A 20824-nucleotide genomic window follows, 5' to 3' on the forward strand; every position below is an offset into this window, starting at 1 on the left:
TGTTTGTACTTATAAGTACAATTACCTCACTGTAAACTTGCACTACAGTTGTAATATTGCACAACCTGAGCCACTATGTGAACCATTTGCACTATCTGCACTACATGTACATGATCTGTATATTGTACTTATGCTTTCATGATTGTATATTTTTCATTGTGTTTTTTATCATCGTATTATTATTATTTTATCACTTTATTTTTATTATTAATATTGTTATTTTATCACTTTATAGGAAAATAAGTTTATGGAGGATTTGCATATTGAATCTCATTATACCATACATTAACAATAAAGGAATTCAATTCAATTCAACAGAAGAGAGCGTGTGATGTCTGGCTTCTAAGTCGATTTAGATTTGCAAGAGTTATCTTCTTGGAGCTCTTGATATCAGTATTAAGATTATGTGCATTAAAGTATGTATTTTAAATTATACAGATATATTTTTTAACTTCATTTAAATAATGTATACTGTTAATAATTAAATGTATGAGCATGGTGGCGCAGCAGTAGTGATGGGCTGGCGCCCCATCCAGGGATTGTTCCTGCCTCGCACTGTATGCTTGCTGGGACTGGTACAACCCTAGATGGATAGATGGATGGAATAATTAAACATGTATTACGAAGATATTTCAATGTTCTTTAAAAGTTTTGAAGAATCTGTGTCCTAAGCTTACAGATGGTTTGACATTTATCACAGAACTTATTGTGTGGCGATTGGTTATGTGGAGAAAGAAAAGGAAGGACAGGAACTGGGGGTTGGTACGTTTGAAAGAGACAGTACTGCTACAATAAATGATTTCATCAAGGGTCGCACACGTCCTAGTACGCATCTTGCAAGAGGCAGGAACAATCTCTGGATGGGGTGCCATCTCATCACTACCACTGCGCCACTGTGCCCCCATGTTTAATACATGCTTTAATTCATTTCATCATGAAAATTGGTATCAAGTATACATCTTAGTATTTAAATTGTTCAGAGAGCTTTAATATCATGAATGTAATGTATTTTGTTTTCTATTGGCGTAACAGAAAGTCAGTTTAAGAAGCACGCAGTGATTCAAACACACAGTGCACATAGAAGGACACATGGAATACAAAGCAATTAATGTGATACTTTAGTTACGATGGGATCTGAGAAATTGTAGTAAATTAAACCTTGATTTTAAGATTTTACGACATTTTACTTTAATGACAAAATAAACTACATGATTAAAGTGGACATTTTGACCTCCAAAACTGTATCCCTATTTGGTTTCCTTTTCACTGTACCATAATATACGACCATATGACACTCAGATTATGGGCTACAACTCGCCTTTTCACGGTGACTTTAATATCTGTCCACTTCTTTTTTTTTTTATTATTTTGGGCACTGTGCAACTTTCTGAACTTGAACATTTGTGTTTCCCTGCCAATCTATATCACTCGATCAAATTCCTTTTGTTGTTTATACTCCTGCTTAAGCCAATTAATAGTATGTTTTTCCTTACCTCCACTTCGCATTTGCTGAAATTCTTTTTTTCTACATACTTTTGCCATTGTGTTTTAACCAAACACTGACCGGAAAGTGATATTTATAATTAATTGCATATTAAAATATGCAAAATTACATTGGGGTGGAATGACAGGCGTGTGCACATGCGTTACTTTTCATGGTGAGCAGGATTTATGGAGCGTAAGTGCATGGAAGTAGGCTTACGCACAGTTTTCTGCATCTAAATTTTTTCACTTTTCACTTTTTTTTCACATTTCCACTTCTGTCCGAACGCTATGTTTTAGTGTGAATTCTTCACACAGCGTTATGCATGAGGACCCTGGTCATGCAGAAGCATCCCAGTTAAGTAGCTAGGTCAGGGGTACTCAATTACATCCTGGAGGTCTGCAGTGGCTAAAGGCTTTCGCTCCAACCAGTTTTTTAATTAAAAGCTAGGTCTAACAAAATATGAAACTTGGTATTTAATTATGTGGCTTGTTAGTGCTTTTACTCTTCTCAAACAAAAATTGTATATTTTTGTTTATTGAGAACTTTATTTATATGATTTGTGGTTCTTTATTTCTCTCTCTTATTTCAAAACATTCTATTAACGCAAATACACAAGTTTAAACTGATGTTAGCTGAAGATCTGATTGTGTTCCTTTGTCATTTGCAACTCATTATTAACTGATGGCTGGTTAAGAAAACAGGCAATAATTAAAGCCCAAACCAAGCAAAATAGGCAATTAAGGATTCAAAATTGTGACAAGAAATTTTACTAAAATTAAGCCCAGCAAAAAAAATGGGTTCTAATTAAAAAGTTAGTTAAAGCAAAAATCTACAGCCACTGTGGACCTCCAGGGCCATAACTAAGTACTCCTGAGCTAAGTCTAATAGACAATGTAATATTAAATGAGCCATAAATTAAAACCAGCTTAACATCAGGGAAAGGAGCATGTTTCATGTTACTGATTACCAAGAATATCTGACATTATTTCTTAATAAATTGTAATTTTAAGAAACTAAGAAAAAATGCAAAACCTTGAAAATTTAAAGTAAGAAGCAGAGGACTACAATAAAAAAATGCAAACATAGATTTGATAGTAAACCTGGTCTCTTCATTTAGATCAAGTACTTTTATAATTAAAAGTCCTTTGAAATAATGGAAAATCATTTGTCGGAAGTCAAAACATAGACAGCAAAAAAAATTAACGTTTTGTTAAAGAGCATTTTGAATAGGTTATTAGGAATACTTACCTTCTGAAACATGTACAAAAGGCTTGTTTTTTACAGACAGCATTGTTAGCAAATTAAAGAAGAGTGCCACAAAAGTTCCAACAAGAAGACGACCCCTGAGAAAGAAAGAAAGATATTTCACTTAACATCTCATGATAGCTGTTCTGGTTATTCCTTCATGTTAAAGGACAGATGACCTGGACAATTTTATTAGCATGCCTTCTGCATTCAGAACTTTATCTAACCATACTCTAGACATCTTATTTAGTTAAAATAAGCTCTCTTTTACTGATTGAATAATCAGGTACCACTAATGACAATATTATGATATATAAACCATTCTACTTCTTTATTAGATAGATAGAATAGCTAGATAGATAGATACTTTATTAATCCCAAGGGGAAATTCACATATTTATTATTGTTTTTCCGCTCGGTTTTTCACTTAACAGCTGAGGCTGTTTCATTAAATTCAGCATATCAATACTTAAAATTCATTTAAACATTGTACTTGAGGGTCCTTAAAAAGCCTCTTTACATACAAATCTTGTCAAGTGGATTTACTATAAGCTGCACACATGTGATTTCGTTGATTTAACATACCGTATTGTAAATTTACTTTGTATAGTACTAAAATCTCTTACATATTTGGCTTAGAATTTTCATTGGAACATGGATGTGCTTATATAACAACATTACAGCCTAAAACACTGAATTATCGTTCTAATTAGTGTATTAATATTCACACGCTGTATTTCATAATGGTTTGCTCTTAATCTACAGGTATACATGTGCTGCATAGCTGATGACATTAGTATATGCAAGACTCAAAGCATGTGTTCATAATGTCAGCTTACTGCAATCTTTACTTAGCACATTATAAAAAGCATTATCTGGTAGATTAAGTAAAGGGAAGGTTTTTAAAGAAATGTAACCTTGTATGTAAACCCAGTCACATGATTTGTGAAAAGCAATTTGTCAAAATGGAGGGAAAAAAAAAAATCACACCAATAGGTACTGTATATATTAAAATTCACATTATATTAGTTATAAATACTTTTCTTTCAATAAAGAAAGTAACCGATTCTTATAATTTAAAGAATCAGGTATTATTAAAAAACATTTGGATTCCTGTGGGCCAGAATGATGTAAGCCTAAACTTTGTTGCTACAATGAATATATATTACAGCACAAAATAATCTTCTAATATTTTAATATTTAATACTCTGCCAATAGTTAGTGTCAGATTTTCTGTTTAAATCCCAAACAGGGCTTGAATTTCAAGTGTGGCATTGGGGGTTTTCCCTCAGAGTAACAAGAAAATTCCAATAAAAGATTTATAAAGCATGATAATATGATCATCCTACACCATGTGCACATACTAATTCATGGGCATCTTCATTTCAGTAACCAAACAATTACTGCTTAAACTTAATACTACAATTCAAACAAGCTTATATATTTGCCACACAAATTAGTAAATAGATTAATAAAGTCATTATTGTATCAAGATATTTTTGCTTGTGCAAAATTGTGGCTTTTTGTAGCAGCACACTTTTCAAATCAGGTTTGTCAGGAAATCACTTTGTCCATTTTTGTATATTTGCTTTGGTGACATCTATGTTTACTTAAGTATATGGGGAAACAGACGGTTAATAACAGTCTATGAAGGGTATATTTATTAAGCAGTCAAATTAACTAAATTTTCAAATGTAAACCAACTTGGTACTTGGTTTTAACTTGCAAATTTCCTCCTTCTTTTTGGATATGTTCAAACTTTAAGGCTACCACTGTAAAATCAAACTTATCAATTAAATGGTAATGAATTTTATTTCACATGTCCTATGAAAACTCTTTTATTCTGATGTTTTCAAGCTAATATAAGTGATCAGACTGTTATTATTAATGTGTATTAATTCATAACTAGCCAGTGATTGTAACTGCAGTAACTATTCCCAACTGTCAACTACATTACACTCACTCCTGTACCATTCAAATACTGAATGTGTCATATATGCTTTTATTATATTTATCAAATTTTAGTTATTATAGTAATGAATATTATTGGCTTCAAAAACTCAGTAAATGGAAACAAAATTACAGTTGGCTGCTTAGTTTTCAGGAATGAAGTATACTGTTTAAGCAGCACTGTGTGTTTTTTGCGATTCTGCTAGCAAACTACAGTACATGTCCTATTATTGAAGGCATCTGCCTCAGTCCTCATAACATTACATGTTAAGTCACATAAACATGTGGACATTTTGAAACACTAATAACTAAACTTTAATTTGGAATGATGCATTACCATTAGGAGGAGTTGTTTATGTGTGCAAGGGTTTGTGTATTTCATCCAGGATATGCACCAACACCTGACTGTGAACTAGATAAGTCAAGTTGGGGAGCATGCACTGGTACAGTGCGTTGCCACACCCACTACATGTCGAAACAGCTCAGGATCCCGGTTGGCAACTCCCCAGGCAGACACGCGGTCCAGTCCTAGCCTCCGGAAATTACCATCTATCTGCCGCAGCCAGGTGTTACATGGGTGACCCCTTCGCCTGGTCTAGCCACTTGGGTCCCCAACAATGAGGATCTAACAAGCTGGATCACCCTTGGGGAAACGCACCATATGGCCGTAGTGCTGTAACTGACGCTCCCTCACAATGCAGGTAATGTGCCTCATTTGGGACTCCATGAGCAACCGCTCATTCGACACAAAGTCAAACCAACGGTACCCAAGGATTTTCCGGAGAGACACAGTACCCAAGGAGTCCAGTCTTCGTCTCAGGTCACTGGATAGCGTCAATGTCTCGCAATCATATAGCAAGACAGGAAGCACCAGGGCTCTAAAGACTTGGACCTTTGTCCTTTTACATAGATATCAGGAGTGCCACACACCCCTTTCCAGTGACCTTGTGACCCCCCATGCTCTCCAAATCAGGAAGTGTCACCAGAGATATGAACGTCACTACCAAGGTAAGTAAACCTCTCGACAAAGTTGACACTCTCTCCGCAAGCAGACACACTGCTGATGGCTGTGCCCAAGAGGTCATCAAAGGCCTGGATCTTGGTTTTCATCCAGGACACTCGCAAGCCCAGACACTAAGACTCCTCACTCAGTCTCTCAAGTGCCCCAATCAGAGCCTCCATTGACTCCCTGAAGATCACAGCATTGTCAGCAAAGTCAAGATCCGTGAATCTTTCTTCACCAACAGATGTCCCACAGCCGCTGGACCCCATGACCATGCCCAACACCCAGTCCATGCAAGCATTGAACAGAGTAGGAGGAAGAACACTCCCATGACAAACCCCAGAATCAACTGGGAAAAACGCAGAGGTCCCGCCTCCACTCTGCACAGCACTCACAGTACCAGTGTACAGGGTGGCCATGATATCCATGTTTTGTACAAATTAGAGTATGAATATGAATCGAGGCTATATATGGTGCTGTATTAAAAAAAACAACCATGCCATCATTTTAACTCTCATTCAAATGAGTGACCGAACAAGTCAAAAGGGATGCAACTGACAGCTGATTGGTCACATCATCACACCCTCATGGTATGTACAAATAATGTATTTTTGCATTTCATTTGAATTCTATGATGAAATAAAAGTAGGAGTTTCTCTTTATTTAGTTCAACCATGCAGGATATTTGCATAACAAACGCAATACCCACAATCCTACACTGATATTCGAATGCTGCCCCAAAAATACAATGATGATATTATTAGTTTTAACTAACCATATAATCAGCAGAATTTTTTTTAAATATTTCATGAAAAAGTTTTTCTGGTGCACTAAAATTGTAGCAAATATAGTATGTAAAAGAATAATAAGCATAAGCTACTATGTCTTTAAATGAGTCAAACTAACATTAGTAATTTAATGTAATATTTATTGATGTGTTGTAATGTATGGAAAAACCACTGTTATGTAAAGCTTTAAGATGTTTTACACCTGCTTACTGTAATGGGTATATACAGTGCAATTTTTAGAAATTGTGGGCAAACTACTACTCACATTGAACAACAGAATCACCAGTTGTATATGTACTCAAACTGTGCAAGCACAGTCAATCTGATTGGCATGCCACCACGTTGGTGCTCAGACTATATGTGGACACACGGACAAAACAGTTTTACTCATTCAAAAAAAAACATGATGGCAACAGGCTTCTCAAAAAAAAAAAAAAAAAGATGTGGACCCATGCCTACTGACTTAACGTGCTCAGAATGTATAAGGAAAATAAAAAGGCATAACTGGACAGTGGACAAGTGGATGATTGAGGTGCAGACAACACGGTTTGTCTATTTTAGGCACTGGAGCTGTATAATCTGTGTAATTTACCATTGTGTGTGTGTGTTTATTTCGGGTTCTACCAGTAAACACTTCCTAAGATGCTTTTGTCATTGGCCATTTAGTTCTATGTATGTAGCTATATATCATCTAGAATTAAATGTGAAAATGAGCATGACAACATCAATACTCAATGTACAATATACAATATACTGTGATTGATGGACAGTGAAACTTTATAGTAACACCACTCCATCTGAACTAGTGCAGTGTTGAGGTATCACCCATTGCATGGCTGCAATCGAGTCCTAATCTGGATCCTGAGTTAGTCTGTGGTGGGTGCAGCAATGCACTGTATCAGTGTGTGCTCCTAACTTCTTCCTCATCAGAAAATCGGCTTTTTACCAATGTGGCTCTCACTGAGTAGCAAGCACACAAGGGTTAATACTGAAGTTTCAGCTGCTCAGATGTGCTGAAACCACACTCTGCCCACTACATGTCCACCAAAAGTTTTAAAAGTGCTGGGCGAATGTTCCCCGTTTCTAACTGCATTCGTATCCACTAGGAGTCGTTTCAATCTCCCAAACCCGCTTTTAGACTTTGACTGATGTATCCAAGATGGCACAAGAATCCTGGAGTATTTAAAAGCCTATTGCAAGGAGGAATGGGTGAAAATACCCCGAGTAAGAAAGACCCCTTACCTGGCTATAAAAAGTGTTTACAAACTGATACTTGCCAAAAGGGGTCTTACTAACTACTGACCAGGTTGGTGCCGAAAATTTTGATTCAGACCCATTTAATGTTTTTCTATTTTGTACCTATGAATGATGGAAATAAAAATGTAATGTTGCTTAAAATATTAAAGAAATGTGTCACCTTTGACTTGATGCCTTTTGGTAATCATTTTCTGCTCACTCAACTATTACCTGACATTTTAAGCAAGGGTACTCAAACTTTTGCATGCCACTGTAAAAGCAGTATGGGCTGTAAAAAATATTATTTGTCCTCTTATTCTTACATTCAAAATTTTAACAAACCTCTAACCTCTGCAGACGTCAGTTAGGTCCTGCAGAAAGAAAGTCTCCAAAACTTTGCTCAGGTGCCACCTACATAACCAGATGTTGTTTACTAGGGTTGCCAGGAAAAAAAACCAAAAAAAACTCTGCTCTCATCTAACAACAAACTAAGGTACTTATAGTTTTCTGCAGGTTACTGGAACATTCAGTGAGACAGAGTTCTATAGTCAGATAACACAAAAATAGAGCTTTTTAATAACAAACGTTTGAGTGGGTATGATGTAGAGGGAATGATAAGTATGCAGTACCTCATCACCACTGTCAAATATTGTGGTGCAAGGACACTGTGGGGCTGTTCTTCATAGACTGCATCAAGTATCAGTAGTTATTAAACAAAAAACATGACTGCCTCTGCCTGTTGGATCGTCCAGTAAGACAGTGATCCAAATCACACTTCAAAAGCAACACAAAAATGGCTCATTGACCACAAAATCATGGTTCTGTCATTTCCTTCCCAGTCCCCTGACCTTAAACCCTATTAAAGCATGTGGGTGAGCTAAAAAGGTGAGTGTGAACCTAGAAATCTGAAGGATTTAATGAAATTCATTATAGAGGAATGGTCACAATTCCCTTCCCATCTGTGCTTCAACCTTATTAAGCATTATAGGAGTGGTTCTCTTTATAAAGGGGTGTCTATATAATAATAGTACACATATATCTGAGAAATGCCATAAACATATTTTGTTAAAAGTATTTGTTTTATAATAAGAATTCCTTTTTCCTTTTGCTTGTTTTACTTCAACTTAAAGGTTACAATTTTGTATGAAAGACCACAAGTATAAACAAAGACTTCTTCACAACCAATTTTCCTTTTATTCACTAAGGGAAGCAATATTAGTGGATAGCACTGTATATATAAATATGGCTTATTATCCTTTAATGTATTGCTGCTTTTATGGGAGATGTTATGCTAAATTTCACAGTATGCAATTCATTCTGGGCACTGTTGAAAGCAACAAACTTTTTACGATAAGCTGGACCTGCTCTATTCAAATATTAAAGATGCCTTTAAGTGAAAACTATAGGCAAAATTGTGCAGATCTGATGACAATCCATTTCATCTTATGCTCATCTACAAGCCTGTTATTAGACAGCAACGAGTTATCACCAGGACAGTTACGAAGTGTTGCTTACAAAGCGAAAAAAAGAAAGAAAAAAAAAAGAAAAACTCTCTCAGAATAACATGAGAGATAACTGAAATGTATTGTGCATAATAACAGGACTCGAGCAATCCAGGTTTTAGGTGCTAGAAGGGGAAATGGACAAAACTAATGTCCTGAACACATTTTTAGTAGATTTTTCCTTCTGCTGCCACCTTCTTCCAATGACCAGCTGCCCCACACAATGTCCACAACTTTAACTGGAATGGACAGTGAAGGGGTCCATCCTTTGATCATTAGTATGGACTGCCCATAACTAAAGACCTACTGAGGAAGCTACAGAAAGGTAAAGCCAAGGGACCAGATGTCATCAGTCTTTGAGCTGTTAAGGGCAGTGCTGACTTTGCGGTATCCTCTGTCATCTATTCAGTATGTCTCTAAGGCTCCAGAAAGTGTGAGAAACAACGTGCATTGTTATAGTTCCAAATAAGGTAGGAGCCTCTTCACCTAATGACTACAGATCAGTGAAATGTATGTCTCACATCATGAAGACCTCATAGAGGCTGGTCTTGGACACTTGGAATGTCTATATGACAAAGATTAGAGTGGAGGATGCAATTATCTATCTGCTCCACAAGGTTCATTCTCATCTAGACAAAGTCAGCAGCACTGTGAGGATTATTTTTCTGATTTCTCCAGTTCCTTCAATATTATTATTATATATATTATTATTGTAATTATATTACTCCTGTTAAAGAATAAGCTAAGAGGTATGCAGGTGAATGGCGCATGGTATCCTGGATAATAGACTCTCTCTCCAGGAGACCACAGCTTGTGAGACTCAAGTGTTGTTTCTCTGATATGGATGTGAGAAACCCTGGAGCACAACAAGAAAGTCTGGTCTTCTTTTCTCTTCACTCTGTACACATCAGGCTGTAAAGAGAACATCAGGTAATACTACTGGCAGAAATTCTTAGATGATTCTGCACTTATGGGTGTATCAATAAGTGAGATTTGATGGTGGAGAACTGTACTTCTTGATGCAGAAAGAATTATCTAAAACTTAACATCAGCAAAACCAAGGAACTGGTAAATGACTTTCACAGCATCAAAGAACTTCAATGCCCGGTCACTATTCAGGGAGTGAATGCAAAGATGGTGCAATGCTACACGTACTTGGGGGTTCACATCAACAACAGACTGGACTGGTCTTGTAACAAAGAGAGACTATACTGTATATAAAAAAAAAGTCTGACTTTTTTCTTATTAGACTATGTATTGACATTCTTCACATATTCTATAAGTTTGTGATGGCCAGTATGTTTTTCCATGCTGTGGTGTGCTTAGCTGGGCTGGTACCATCACTTCAGGAGAGGCCCACCAAATCAAACTAATTAAGAGGACAGGCTCAGTTACAGGGTGCACTCTGGACCGCCTTGAGCTGGCAGCAAAGGAGAGAATAAAGATTTCTTCTTCTATTCTAACAGTTTTCAAACAATTTTTGGTGTGTCAGTTTAGGGAAATAAGGGTTGTATAAATCACTTATTGAATTTTTGTAACTGTACAAATTTTGAATAGCCCAGCTCTGTATTGCAGATTATTGACAGAGGTGGCAATCTTACAAGAAATTACATGACATACCATAAAACAATTTACCAAATGTTATGTATTACATCAGTACATAGTTCAGACAACAGGCATTAAAGTGTTTATTATTGATTAGATATGAAATTTTATAGTACTACCATCCCAAGTGGATTATTTTTATTAAAGTTAATAAAATGGCCCCATAATTATGTTATACTTTTGTTTTTGATTAGGAATAGTGCATGTGTTGGTGAGTGAATATCCCATGACTTAAGAGAGACTTCCTTCACCTTGTCTATCAGCTGGTTTGTGAATTTTCAATGTATTAATGATTTTAAATGTTTTTTTTAATGTACAAGTCCTAAAGTATGCCATCATTTGGCTGACTGTTGCTTAGACTTAAAAGGAAAGAATGTACTATGTGGTCTTCCTCTGTAGCTCCTACACCAATGAACTCTCACCTGAGGTCTACCTGATAAGTGTATCAAGTGTTGACATTGAAACCACACCTCAAACCCACCCGTCTCCCTCTCTTTCACATTTTTATCCACTGAACTAGTAATTTTATACTTTATCTGACTTTTCTATATAACTGCATTGATTCTGCTGTCAACCCAGAATGTCATAATATCCATCTACTCTCATGAAGTATCCATTCATATCCTCACAAGTGTTTTCTACATTACATCTGGTTACTTTGCTCTTATTTTGTATTAGTATAATCCATTAAGCGAGCAAAATATTTCTGAAATTAAATTTCTTAAATGAAGATCGATTCATTATTTCAGCACTTCAAAAACTTGACGAGTACAACACAACAAAAACAGTGCTTAATACTTTAACAAAAGTACTAATTGTAACTCTGTTATTACCAATTGAACACTAATATATTAGATATTTTCTTAATCACATCAGTCTGCTTCATATATCAAAGTAGCATTGTGAAGTGAGTCTCACAATTGGCTGGCAAATCTAACTGTATATAAAAATTGACTCATTTTTATTTTTTATTTATTTTTTTTTGGAATAACCATACAGAGCTTATTTCAATTGAGATTTTAAACTGGGTTAGAAAATAGATAGACAACTGTAATCATGTCCATGTCTATTTTTAATTACAATTATTTACCATAATTTAATTCAGTGCTTTAACCTAAAACAATTTTAACTCACAGGTGACTAGTCATATCATTATTCTATCAAAGCATGTACAAATTATGTATTGTTATTTTGGAACTTACACCATTATAGGTTAAAACTGACAATAACAAAAGCCTTTTCTGTCTTGAAACAGCAGTGGGACTTTTACTGTTTAATCAGGTTAAACTATGTGGAATAAGAAAAGGTGTGATTTCCGCAATCTTAAAATTAAATTGAAACACTGTCAGTGACTTTTTCCATTCTGAATTCCAGGCACCAATAAATCTTATAATTTTCATTATATTATACAAGATAAAAGTTAACGTCTGTGCTTGAAAACCTGACTGTTTATCTCAAATAACTTATTTCAAGAAGACTATAGGTAGTTTGGATATAAATTATAAATACTGTAAAGTCCAATTGACTTTGAAGAACACACATTTCTTTTATGATTAATGAACAGAAAAATGTTTTTTTTTTAATTGACTAAGAACCTTTTTAACTCTTTTCATTATGGTGCCATTATAAATAATGCATTCACCCCCACTTTGTGGGCTACTAATGACTTTGTCATAGCAATGCGGATAAGCCTGTATACTGCAGGTTTGCAGTGGAGAGATTCATACAACAGCATTTGGAAAAATGTGGTGGAACTGCAACTTTTCACGGCAGAATAAAAAGATACCTCCATCAGACAAATAAAATGCAAAATACAAAGCTAAAAAGGAACAAATCTTGAAATTAAAAAGATGCATAAGAAAAATTCTTCAAATGTAGTGACAAAGATTTGTTTTAATTTTTTAAACATAAAAAAACAGTAGTGCAAAAGCAAACAGAGATAAATACTTTATGAGGAGAGAGAAGAGACAGATGCCATATGTATTTAAGTTTCCATCCCTTTAATTTATTTTCCTTGTTATTTTGAAAAATCACCACTAGTTCTCCAGAAAGCATCTTCACAGTTTAACTCTACCTTACTATCTACATCTCCCTAACAAGTACGTACACAATGCTACTAACACTACTAAGCTCAAATGTCCTTAATTTCTTTATTCTTAACTAAGGATTTCTTCAGCAACAGATAGTGAAACTACAAGAATCCTGCTGGTAGATTTCTTATACTAAAGCTGAAGGTGCCATTAATCCCTTATAATCAGGAACACTGGCTATGGCATATTTATTCAAATCGTCACGCAGATTAACTGGTCTCACCCATTCAACTTTCTCTAAGTGTGACTTTTTAAAACTTTGAGATGTGTTTATTGATAATGATCTTTAAAGGAATACTCCACGCAAAAATTACATATACAGTTGAGAGTTCCTTTTCTGGGTAGATTGGTGGGGTTTAGGCAGCTCTGTGGCTCATTTTTCAACGCCTCACACTACTTTAGTCATTCTGTGTGCTACATGCACAACAGACAGACATTTGAGTAGCAGGTGCAGAGGGAAGGTTTTAATTTTATGTATGGGCAGTAACTTGTCAACAATATTTTGAAAAATAATATCTTCACTTTCTTATAAAATAATAAGAACTTTTTTATTGTAATAAATTAAAATGTTCATTCATTCATCCAATTTTAGTAGTGGTTTGTATAGTTCTGCTTACATACCCCCCTGCACATGAAATAACCAGCTAGGGTAATTTATCTTTTTAAGGACTTAAAGTGCTGATTCCACATATCAATATTATATGTGTACCTGACATATATTTTTTGTCTTTATGGAACTAAAGTAAAATATTTACTAGCACCCACAGACACTTTTCCTTTTTTTTTTTTTTTAAAGAGTGTGAACAGAGTTAAACATCTATGAAAATCATTTTAAGGACTGACATCTTTTTAAATGTTCTTACAAATGCTGACATGATTATTCCATTTATCTTTTTTCAGCGTTAAAAACCTTAGAAAATACAATTTTCAATTTTCATTACTTAATCTTATTTTAAACCTTAACAAGATTTTGTATTCAAAACCTACTACATAATTTTATAAAGAAAACAGTTTATGTAATCCCATTTGGATGAACACAATGAAAATTAAAAATCACAGGACCCATACTCAGACAACGAAAGATTCTTCACTAATAAGTAATGACAGACTTCAGACAATAGAGTCACACTATAATCTTTCCTCAACATTAATATTGAGAGTACTTGGTTTCATTGTAGTAAACAACTGAAATAATCTGAATATTTTATGCACAACTGACAAAAGGCTTTTAAACTACCCATGAGAAAAAAACTTAAGTCTGCATTAAATTTAAACAGCATTCAATCAATACTGCAATAAGACCAGCTCAAATGAGGAGGAACCTGTCAAAAATGACACATTAACTTGCTTCAATTAATCTAGAAATGTATATGAGCAAGATGTTTTGTCCTTCTGCACTGAAAAAAGATCTTTGTTATATTAAATGTATTTGTTACTGATATTAGATGTTAATTATACACTTGACAAAAGTAAATTCAAAAAGCTTGTTTTCTACATATAAAACATGTTAACAGTAACAAGGCAAATAAACAATAATCAGACTGCACTACATAATAATGTTATCAATAAAAAATGAAAAGTCTGTAGACTTACGTATGTATTTCTGGCTGCTTCATAAATCTTTCCACACTAAATAATAAAATAAAATAATTTAATGTCATGGCCTTTGAGAGAAAAATACAATTATTAATATTTTTTAATAAGTATTGTTTTCATAATACGATTCCCTTATCAATTTCTTTAAGATAGATCTGTATTAACTAGAATGTAAAATGTTTCTTTTCCTTTTCTTATTTTCTAATAGTAAATACCTAATTAAAGTGAAAAAGTCATGTAGCAATATTTGTTTTATATTAACTTAGCTTATTACTAAACAGACTACTTAAAGTACCCTGTTTATTAGGGTGAATGTTACATAGTTAAATTACATAATTTTTAGAATATTTTAATTTTATTATTGTGCCTTGTACATGAATCATAATTTCCAATGTTCTTTTCCAGTAAAACTTGGTGCTAAAAATTCTTAAAAGCACCAACTTTCCTATTTTGGTTTGGGCCTCTTAACCTTAAAATGAGGTAGAAGTGCATTGCCCTGACTGTGAAAGGATCTAAAAGTGAATTTGCTCTTCCATAAAATATTTCTCAATTATCTCTTCAGAACAATTATTTAATGTACATAATACAATCATGAAATCCTACCTTTCTTTGAGAATAAAAAGAGCTCCAAGCTGGGCCAACACAGTGGAAGCAAAAACAGCTAGTACCTCAAATCGTTCAAACCTTAAATGTTAAACATTTAAAAAAGGTCAAACAAAATTTTATTTCCTTAGCGCATACCACCACTAAAACGTAAAAACGTCATAGGTATGTCAACCAAATTAAAAAGAAAAAACATTTTACCTTTCCTTATTGTTATGTAATAAAATATAACAAAATATAACAAGAAATGAAAATAAAGAATAAAATAATGACATAATTTATCCCAAAACACTGATATGTTGATATGTTTACTTTCCTTCAGGTGTTTCTGAAAATGATTTTCTGTTATGTTAACATCAAAGAAATCTGAATGAACTACTAAGGTTACCTCCAATAATAATATCAGCCATAAATAGAGATATTAAAAAACATGTATAGGAAATAGATAACAGAAAATTAACATTTCTACAGATACCGAGGAATCTAGAATTATATGTATGGAAGTTAGACAGTGAAATAATAAACAATGGAACACATGCAAATACTTTTTTCCTAATCCATAATTTGAGATCAGTTAATCTGTTTTTTTTATTAGATTGTTTTTTAATACCTAGGTTTAAGTAAGGAAATTTAATCAATCACTGTTACTAAGTCAGCAGCAGCAAAGAAAATGTGTCTAGTGCAATGAATATTGTAACATTTTAACTTGAAATGGATGGGTTCATTTGCTTTCTTTCCAATATATATAGGAAAGTTTTGCTATATACAAAAGATTATTTAAGGAGGAATAAAGGTAAACAGTTCTTATAACCAGACACAACACATGTAGGTGGACAATGTTTTAAGATGTGCTGATTAAAAAGATAAGAGGGCGAAGATCCCAACTGAAGTGGGCGGCAAAGCAGTGAACTTTCCAGCAGAAAAACTGCTCTAACGAATAAGCTAATAAAAGTATGACATAACTTTGGCATTAGATATGCACTTTGTAAAGGGGGATATTTTCTTGGACATTTTTCATAGAAAATCCATTGTTTTGACTGGGACACTTTATAGAATAATAAGGCTTGTTTCATTGTAAAAGGATATACAATAAAAACAATATTAAGCAATCATTAGCTTAAGAATGAAGAGAAAAAACTTTTCCTTGTCTGATCCAAATCATATCGACAACACATTCAAGCAAATTTAGTTACTGCTTTATATGTTCAGGGTTAGTCCTGTGATGGAACATTGGTTAAACAATAAACTCCAAAACTGCATATTTCTAAAATTACAAGAATTGGTTTGGAGTTGGGTTGTTAAGACCATCAAAAACCAAAAGGCATTGTAAACAAGATTGCAGAATTGATTTTATTAAGAGTAGCCCCTCTAGATGCAGAAAATCCAGGATTTTATAATGTAATTAAACCATGGATGTGCAATAAGCTCTTCCAGTAGGAACTTTCTTCTTAGAAGCAGAACTACCTATAATAGTGTTCATTAAATAAAACAGCAAATTTTACTATGCCAAGAATTTGTTTGAGATACTCTGTTATAATCATTAATGCAACACTTCGATATAGACAGCGGAATGTAATTGGGGAGGGGAAAAAATCATTTGTAACATAAAATCCTAATTTGTGTACCCCTAACTTTTTGAATTTAAAAAGCTTGTTGTGATTACTTTATGCATTTAGGGAACTTAAGAGTATGTATTTTGTTTAACTAATGAATAAACTCACCCGAAAGAGTAAGAAGGACTAGGCTTCTTCATAGTAACCCATGAACTTATTAAGCATGTTATCAGGCTGCAGGAATGAAAAACATTAGAGAGAAGAATAATTTCAAATATTTGTTTACTACTTTGCAAATACAAAATGCTGCTTTTCAGGGTAATTTTAACATATATAATATACTGTTTCTGCTCTTTATTCCTAAGAGTTTAAAACAGTTTTAATGCTTTGGACAAGATCATGCTTACAGCAAGCTTTTATCACTGGTATATTCAATATATAATTTAGTTATCAGTAGAAGAGCAAACACCAGCAGGTATAGCCTTGTTGAAGCACATTGTAAAAATTCTTGTTTAAACTGTGCGGTTTAAAATGTATTAGATTATTCAATACAAAGAACACTTTCAAATCAGACATGTTTGTTTTTCACATTATTATATTTTAAATTCACTTCTAAAGAGGCAAGAACACACTAATGAATCCTAAAAAGCATTACTTTAGGATGAAGTGGTACTTCCCTCTTTTCTTTGACATGGCATATGATAACTCAACTGCAGCTGCCAACCTTAGCTACAGTCCTCCTTCACCGACACTTAACTTCAGGTAAAATGAGTGTTCTCTTTGGCACTACTTACAGTGGTCTGTCTTTGACGTATGGATTCATTTGTGTGTTCTTTTCTCTTTAGAAGTGAATTTAAAATATAATGTGAACTTATTACATAATTATTTAAGTGCCTTGATCTCTATCAGAAAAAAACTGTATCAGTCACAGCCAACTGATGCCTGTCCTGGTACCTCTTGGTCTTGTACTGTTTATTGCCTTAAAATTGATTTATATTTCGACGTTGAGCTTAAGTCATAGGCTATGCCACTGCATGTGGCATATACTTCTGTGTTATGCTGCACTGGATACACATGCTTGAACGCTAATCAGCAGTGTTGGTAACACACAAGAAAAGCAAATGATCTATTATAATGCAGGCAGTTTTTGCCCTCCAGACAAATTTTCATCCTTAAGCAAATGTATTTGTCCCTCATACTATTCTACTTTTTCATACATTTGCCATCTTCCAAACCAACGTAAGCAGATATTTCACACCATGAGTTTGCCACCTTTTGATTATCTTCATAGTGCTGCGATGTGTGATTTTCTAACTTCTTCGACATGTCTCTCCTCGTTCTGCTCCATGTTTACTTTAGAATAGTGGAAGATGAACGCAGTTATCAAACTGGTCAATTTAAGTCACAGGGGTGTGTGTATTGACTACACTGATGCAATGCGTAGTCACATTTTTGAGGAGGTGCTTGGCAACACAGAAGTATAAATCAGCCTTTACTCACTGGCAATAAAGGTTAATTCAACCAATTTTAACGGACAAAACATTATAGCAGTTATCAATCAAAAAGCTGGGCCTATGCACAAATAATAAACCAATGGCCAAATGCCCACCCCTAAATTTATAACCTAGTGACACCACTAGTTTGCCACTCTCTCTACAACAGCAAAGGGTGTGTGTGTGGCCTGCAACAATAGGTTGTAATGGCCCTTCTACTCCAAAGTACAAGTACGAGACCTTAACAGTTGAAAATGGCTTGTAGTTAGGTGTGTGTTCCGTTGAGTTCAGTCACACTGAAGCACAGTGAGGTGCACAGGCAGGGGGAACCTACATTAAAGCAACGCATTGGGTGTCGCTGGAATAAAGAGCTATCAGCAGGTGTGTATCTTATGCTGGCAAAACAGAATCACAACAAGAAACCTCAGACACTATAAAGGGTATTACAGCACAAGATGTGACCAAGCCAAGAAAGAAAATTAAGCAAAGGAACACAAAGCAAGCTAATTATTCTTCTTTCATGTATGCCAGTGAAAATCTTTCTGGGGCCCTGAAGAAAACGGGATAAAACACTGACTCTACCCTCAGAGAAAGAAAGTACATTATTGTTAATAATTTTAGTTCAAAGATTAATACTGTTTGTTTAACCTTGAAGCTAGAGTAAAGACAAACAATTTAACATGCTATTTCTGATCATTTGGGCTACTAGAATTGAAAGTAATAAATGTTTGATGTATACATATTTAGCTTTTGTATGTTTCTCTTTCTAAATGTAATAAGGAAACTGAACTTGCAAAAGCACCCGCCAACACAAAATTAGACAGCAGCTTTTTAAAATACAATTATTAATGCAATACATTAAAAGAAGTGAAATCAGTTTATTCAGAATATCAACAAAATATTACTTAAAATACAGTGAAATGGAGGAACACTAACTTTGAATTAAAATAGTGAAAACAGGAAAACAAAAACATATGCACATGGAAAATCCACAAAACAAATTGTAAGCATTTTATTATATAAATTAGTAATGCTTCTTCAAAAACAATGCCTTTTTTTTTCATTTTAATTATATTTTGAAATGACTGTTTTTGGTTCCACTTCTCATAATTATTTTAAAATTTTTGATACGACGACACTTTTAATAGGTTTTTTGGGTAAAATTGAATTTCGTGGCTGGACCTACACATAGCAACATCAAAAATCTTCATATACACACACACAAACAAATCCCCTCATGAAGCTGGGGAAAGAGGGAGTGGGTTTAGTGTTTTGTTTTCTATGAAGAAAATCAAAATACACTAAATGAAAGCACACAAGCACTGAGGAACTTACAAACGAGGGAAAGATTCATCATTTCAAATGGCTAGGAGATCAGAAATCTTGCAAAAGCATTTTAGAGCAAGTGCCAAATGAATATTTTGAGCTGTTATTTAAACAAAATTTAAGAAGGGAAAATATATATTTAAGGATGAAATTATCATTCTACTAATAAAAATGGAACAAAACCATTTACTTTACCAAGAAACTGACCAGTACCAGAAACATTTACATGATAATTACTTCCAAAAGAATAAAGACAAAATCCACAGGAAGCGTGAAGAAAATATTTTACTGATGCAGTGAGCTGAAACAAGAAAAAAATTATTAGCCTAATTAATAGTCAATAGTGTACCCTGTTTGACTCACAAATGACAGCAACCTTCTATTGTAGTTTCTAACAAGATTGGCGAATGTATCTTGAGGGATCTTAGCACATTCCTCTGTGGCAAATTGCTCCAGCTTGACCAAATTAGATGGTTTTCAAGCATGGACTTAAACCTTGAGCTCCTGTCATAGATTCTAAATAGGATTGAAATCTGGGCTTTGAGAAGGCTTGATTTTGATGTCATTTAAATAGTTTTAGACCAACTTTAATGTGTACTTCAGGTCATTATTTTGCAGGAACACCCAACAGAGACTGAAAGACAGACTTGTGGCAGATTTCTTTGAATTATCCTTCAAAATGTCACCATAATCTCCCTTCTTCGTTAACCTCTATACCTGAACAAGGTTTAATGTATCTGAAGCAGTAAAACAGTCTCACAGCATTATGCTCCTACCACCATGTTTAAGTGTGGGAACTGTGTTTTTACTGTTGAAGGCCTCACCCTTCCTTAGCAAACAAAAGCAACATCTATATGCTTGAACAGCTGCTAATTTGTCTAATCAGACCAAAAAACTGATTTCTACAAACCAACCCCATGTTTAAAATGGTCCCAGGCAAACTTCAGTCTAGCTCTGATGTGACTCTAGTTGAACAATGGAATTTTCCTTGGGGAATGACCTCAAGCCCATCACAGTGAAGAGCCCACACAACAACAACTTCAAGTCCAGAAGAGGCCAGTTCAACGACAATTATCTTTGCAAAAATCCGGCAAGTTCTTATTAACACCTCTGAGGATTTTCATCTCCAAAGACGTTTAATATTTTGCACTTGTGACCACAGAACGAGCCTTTGCGATGATGCAATGTTCAGCTGTTCTGTAAACTGTAAAGCGCATGAAAAAAGTAGTATAGCAGTCCCCCTTAAGATGGGCCAGAACACCATTTTCTGTGCTCCAGACGAATTTCTTTGGTTTTGGCATGATGAAATTGGGGTCCATCTTAATCTAGCCTTCAAGTGCCACTAGCC

The 20824-nt window shown here is 34.4% G+C and overlaps 1 protein-coding gene across 1 annotated transcript in view; it reads right to left on the reverse strand.

Annotated features, from left to right (window-relative positions):
* The window catches only part of slc30a6 (solute carrier family 30 member 6), a 144353-nt gene that overhangs the window by 47984 nt on the left and 75545 nt on the right, over positions 1-20824 (reverse strand). Inside the window, exons 6-9 of the mRNA XM_039738151.1 lie at positions 16826-16891; positions 15105-15185; positions 14499-14534; positions 2735-2829 (exon numbers count right to left, since the gene is read on the reverse strand). Of these exons, the coding sequence (XP_039594085.1) occupies positions 2735-2829; positions 14499-14534; positions 15105-15185; positions 16826-16891 (278 nt within the window). The remainder of the gene's footprint in view (positions 1-2734; positions 2830-14498; positions 14535-15104; positions 15186-16825; positions 16892-20824) is intronic.

Source organism: Polypterus senegalus, chromosome 16 (genome assembly GCF_016835505.1).
Source record: "Polypterus senegalus isolate Bchr_013 chromosome 16, ASM1683550v1, whole genome shotgun sequence".
Taxonomy (NCBI): Eukaryota; Metazoa; Chordata; class Cladistia; order Polypteriformes; family Polypteridae; genus Polypterus; species Polypterus senegalus.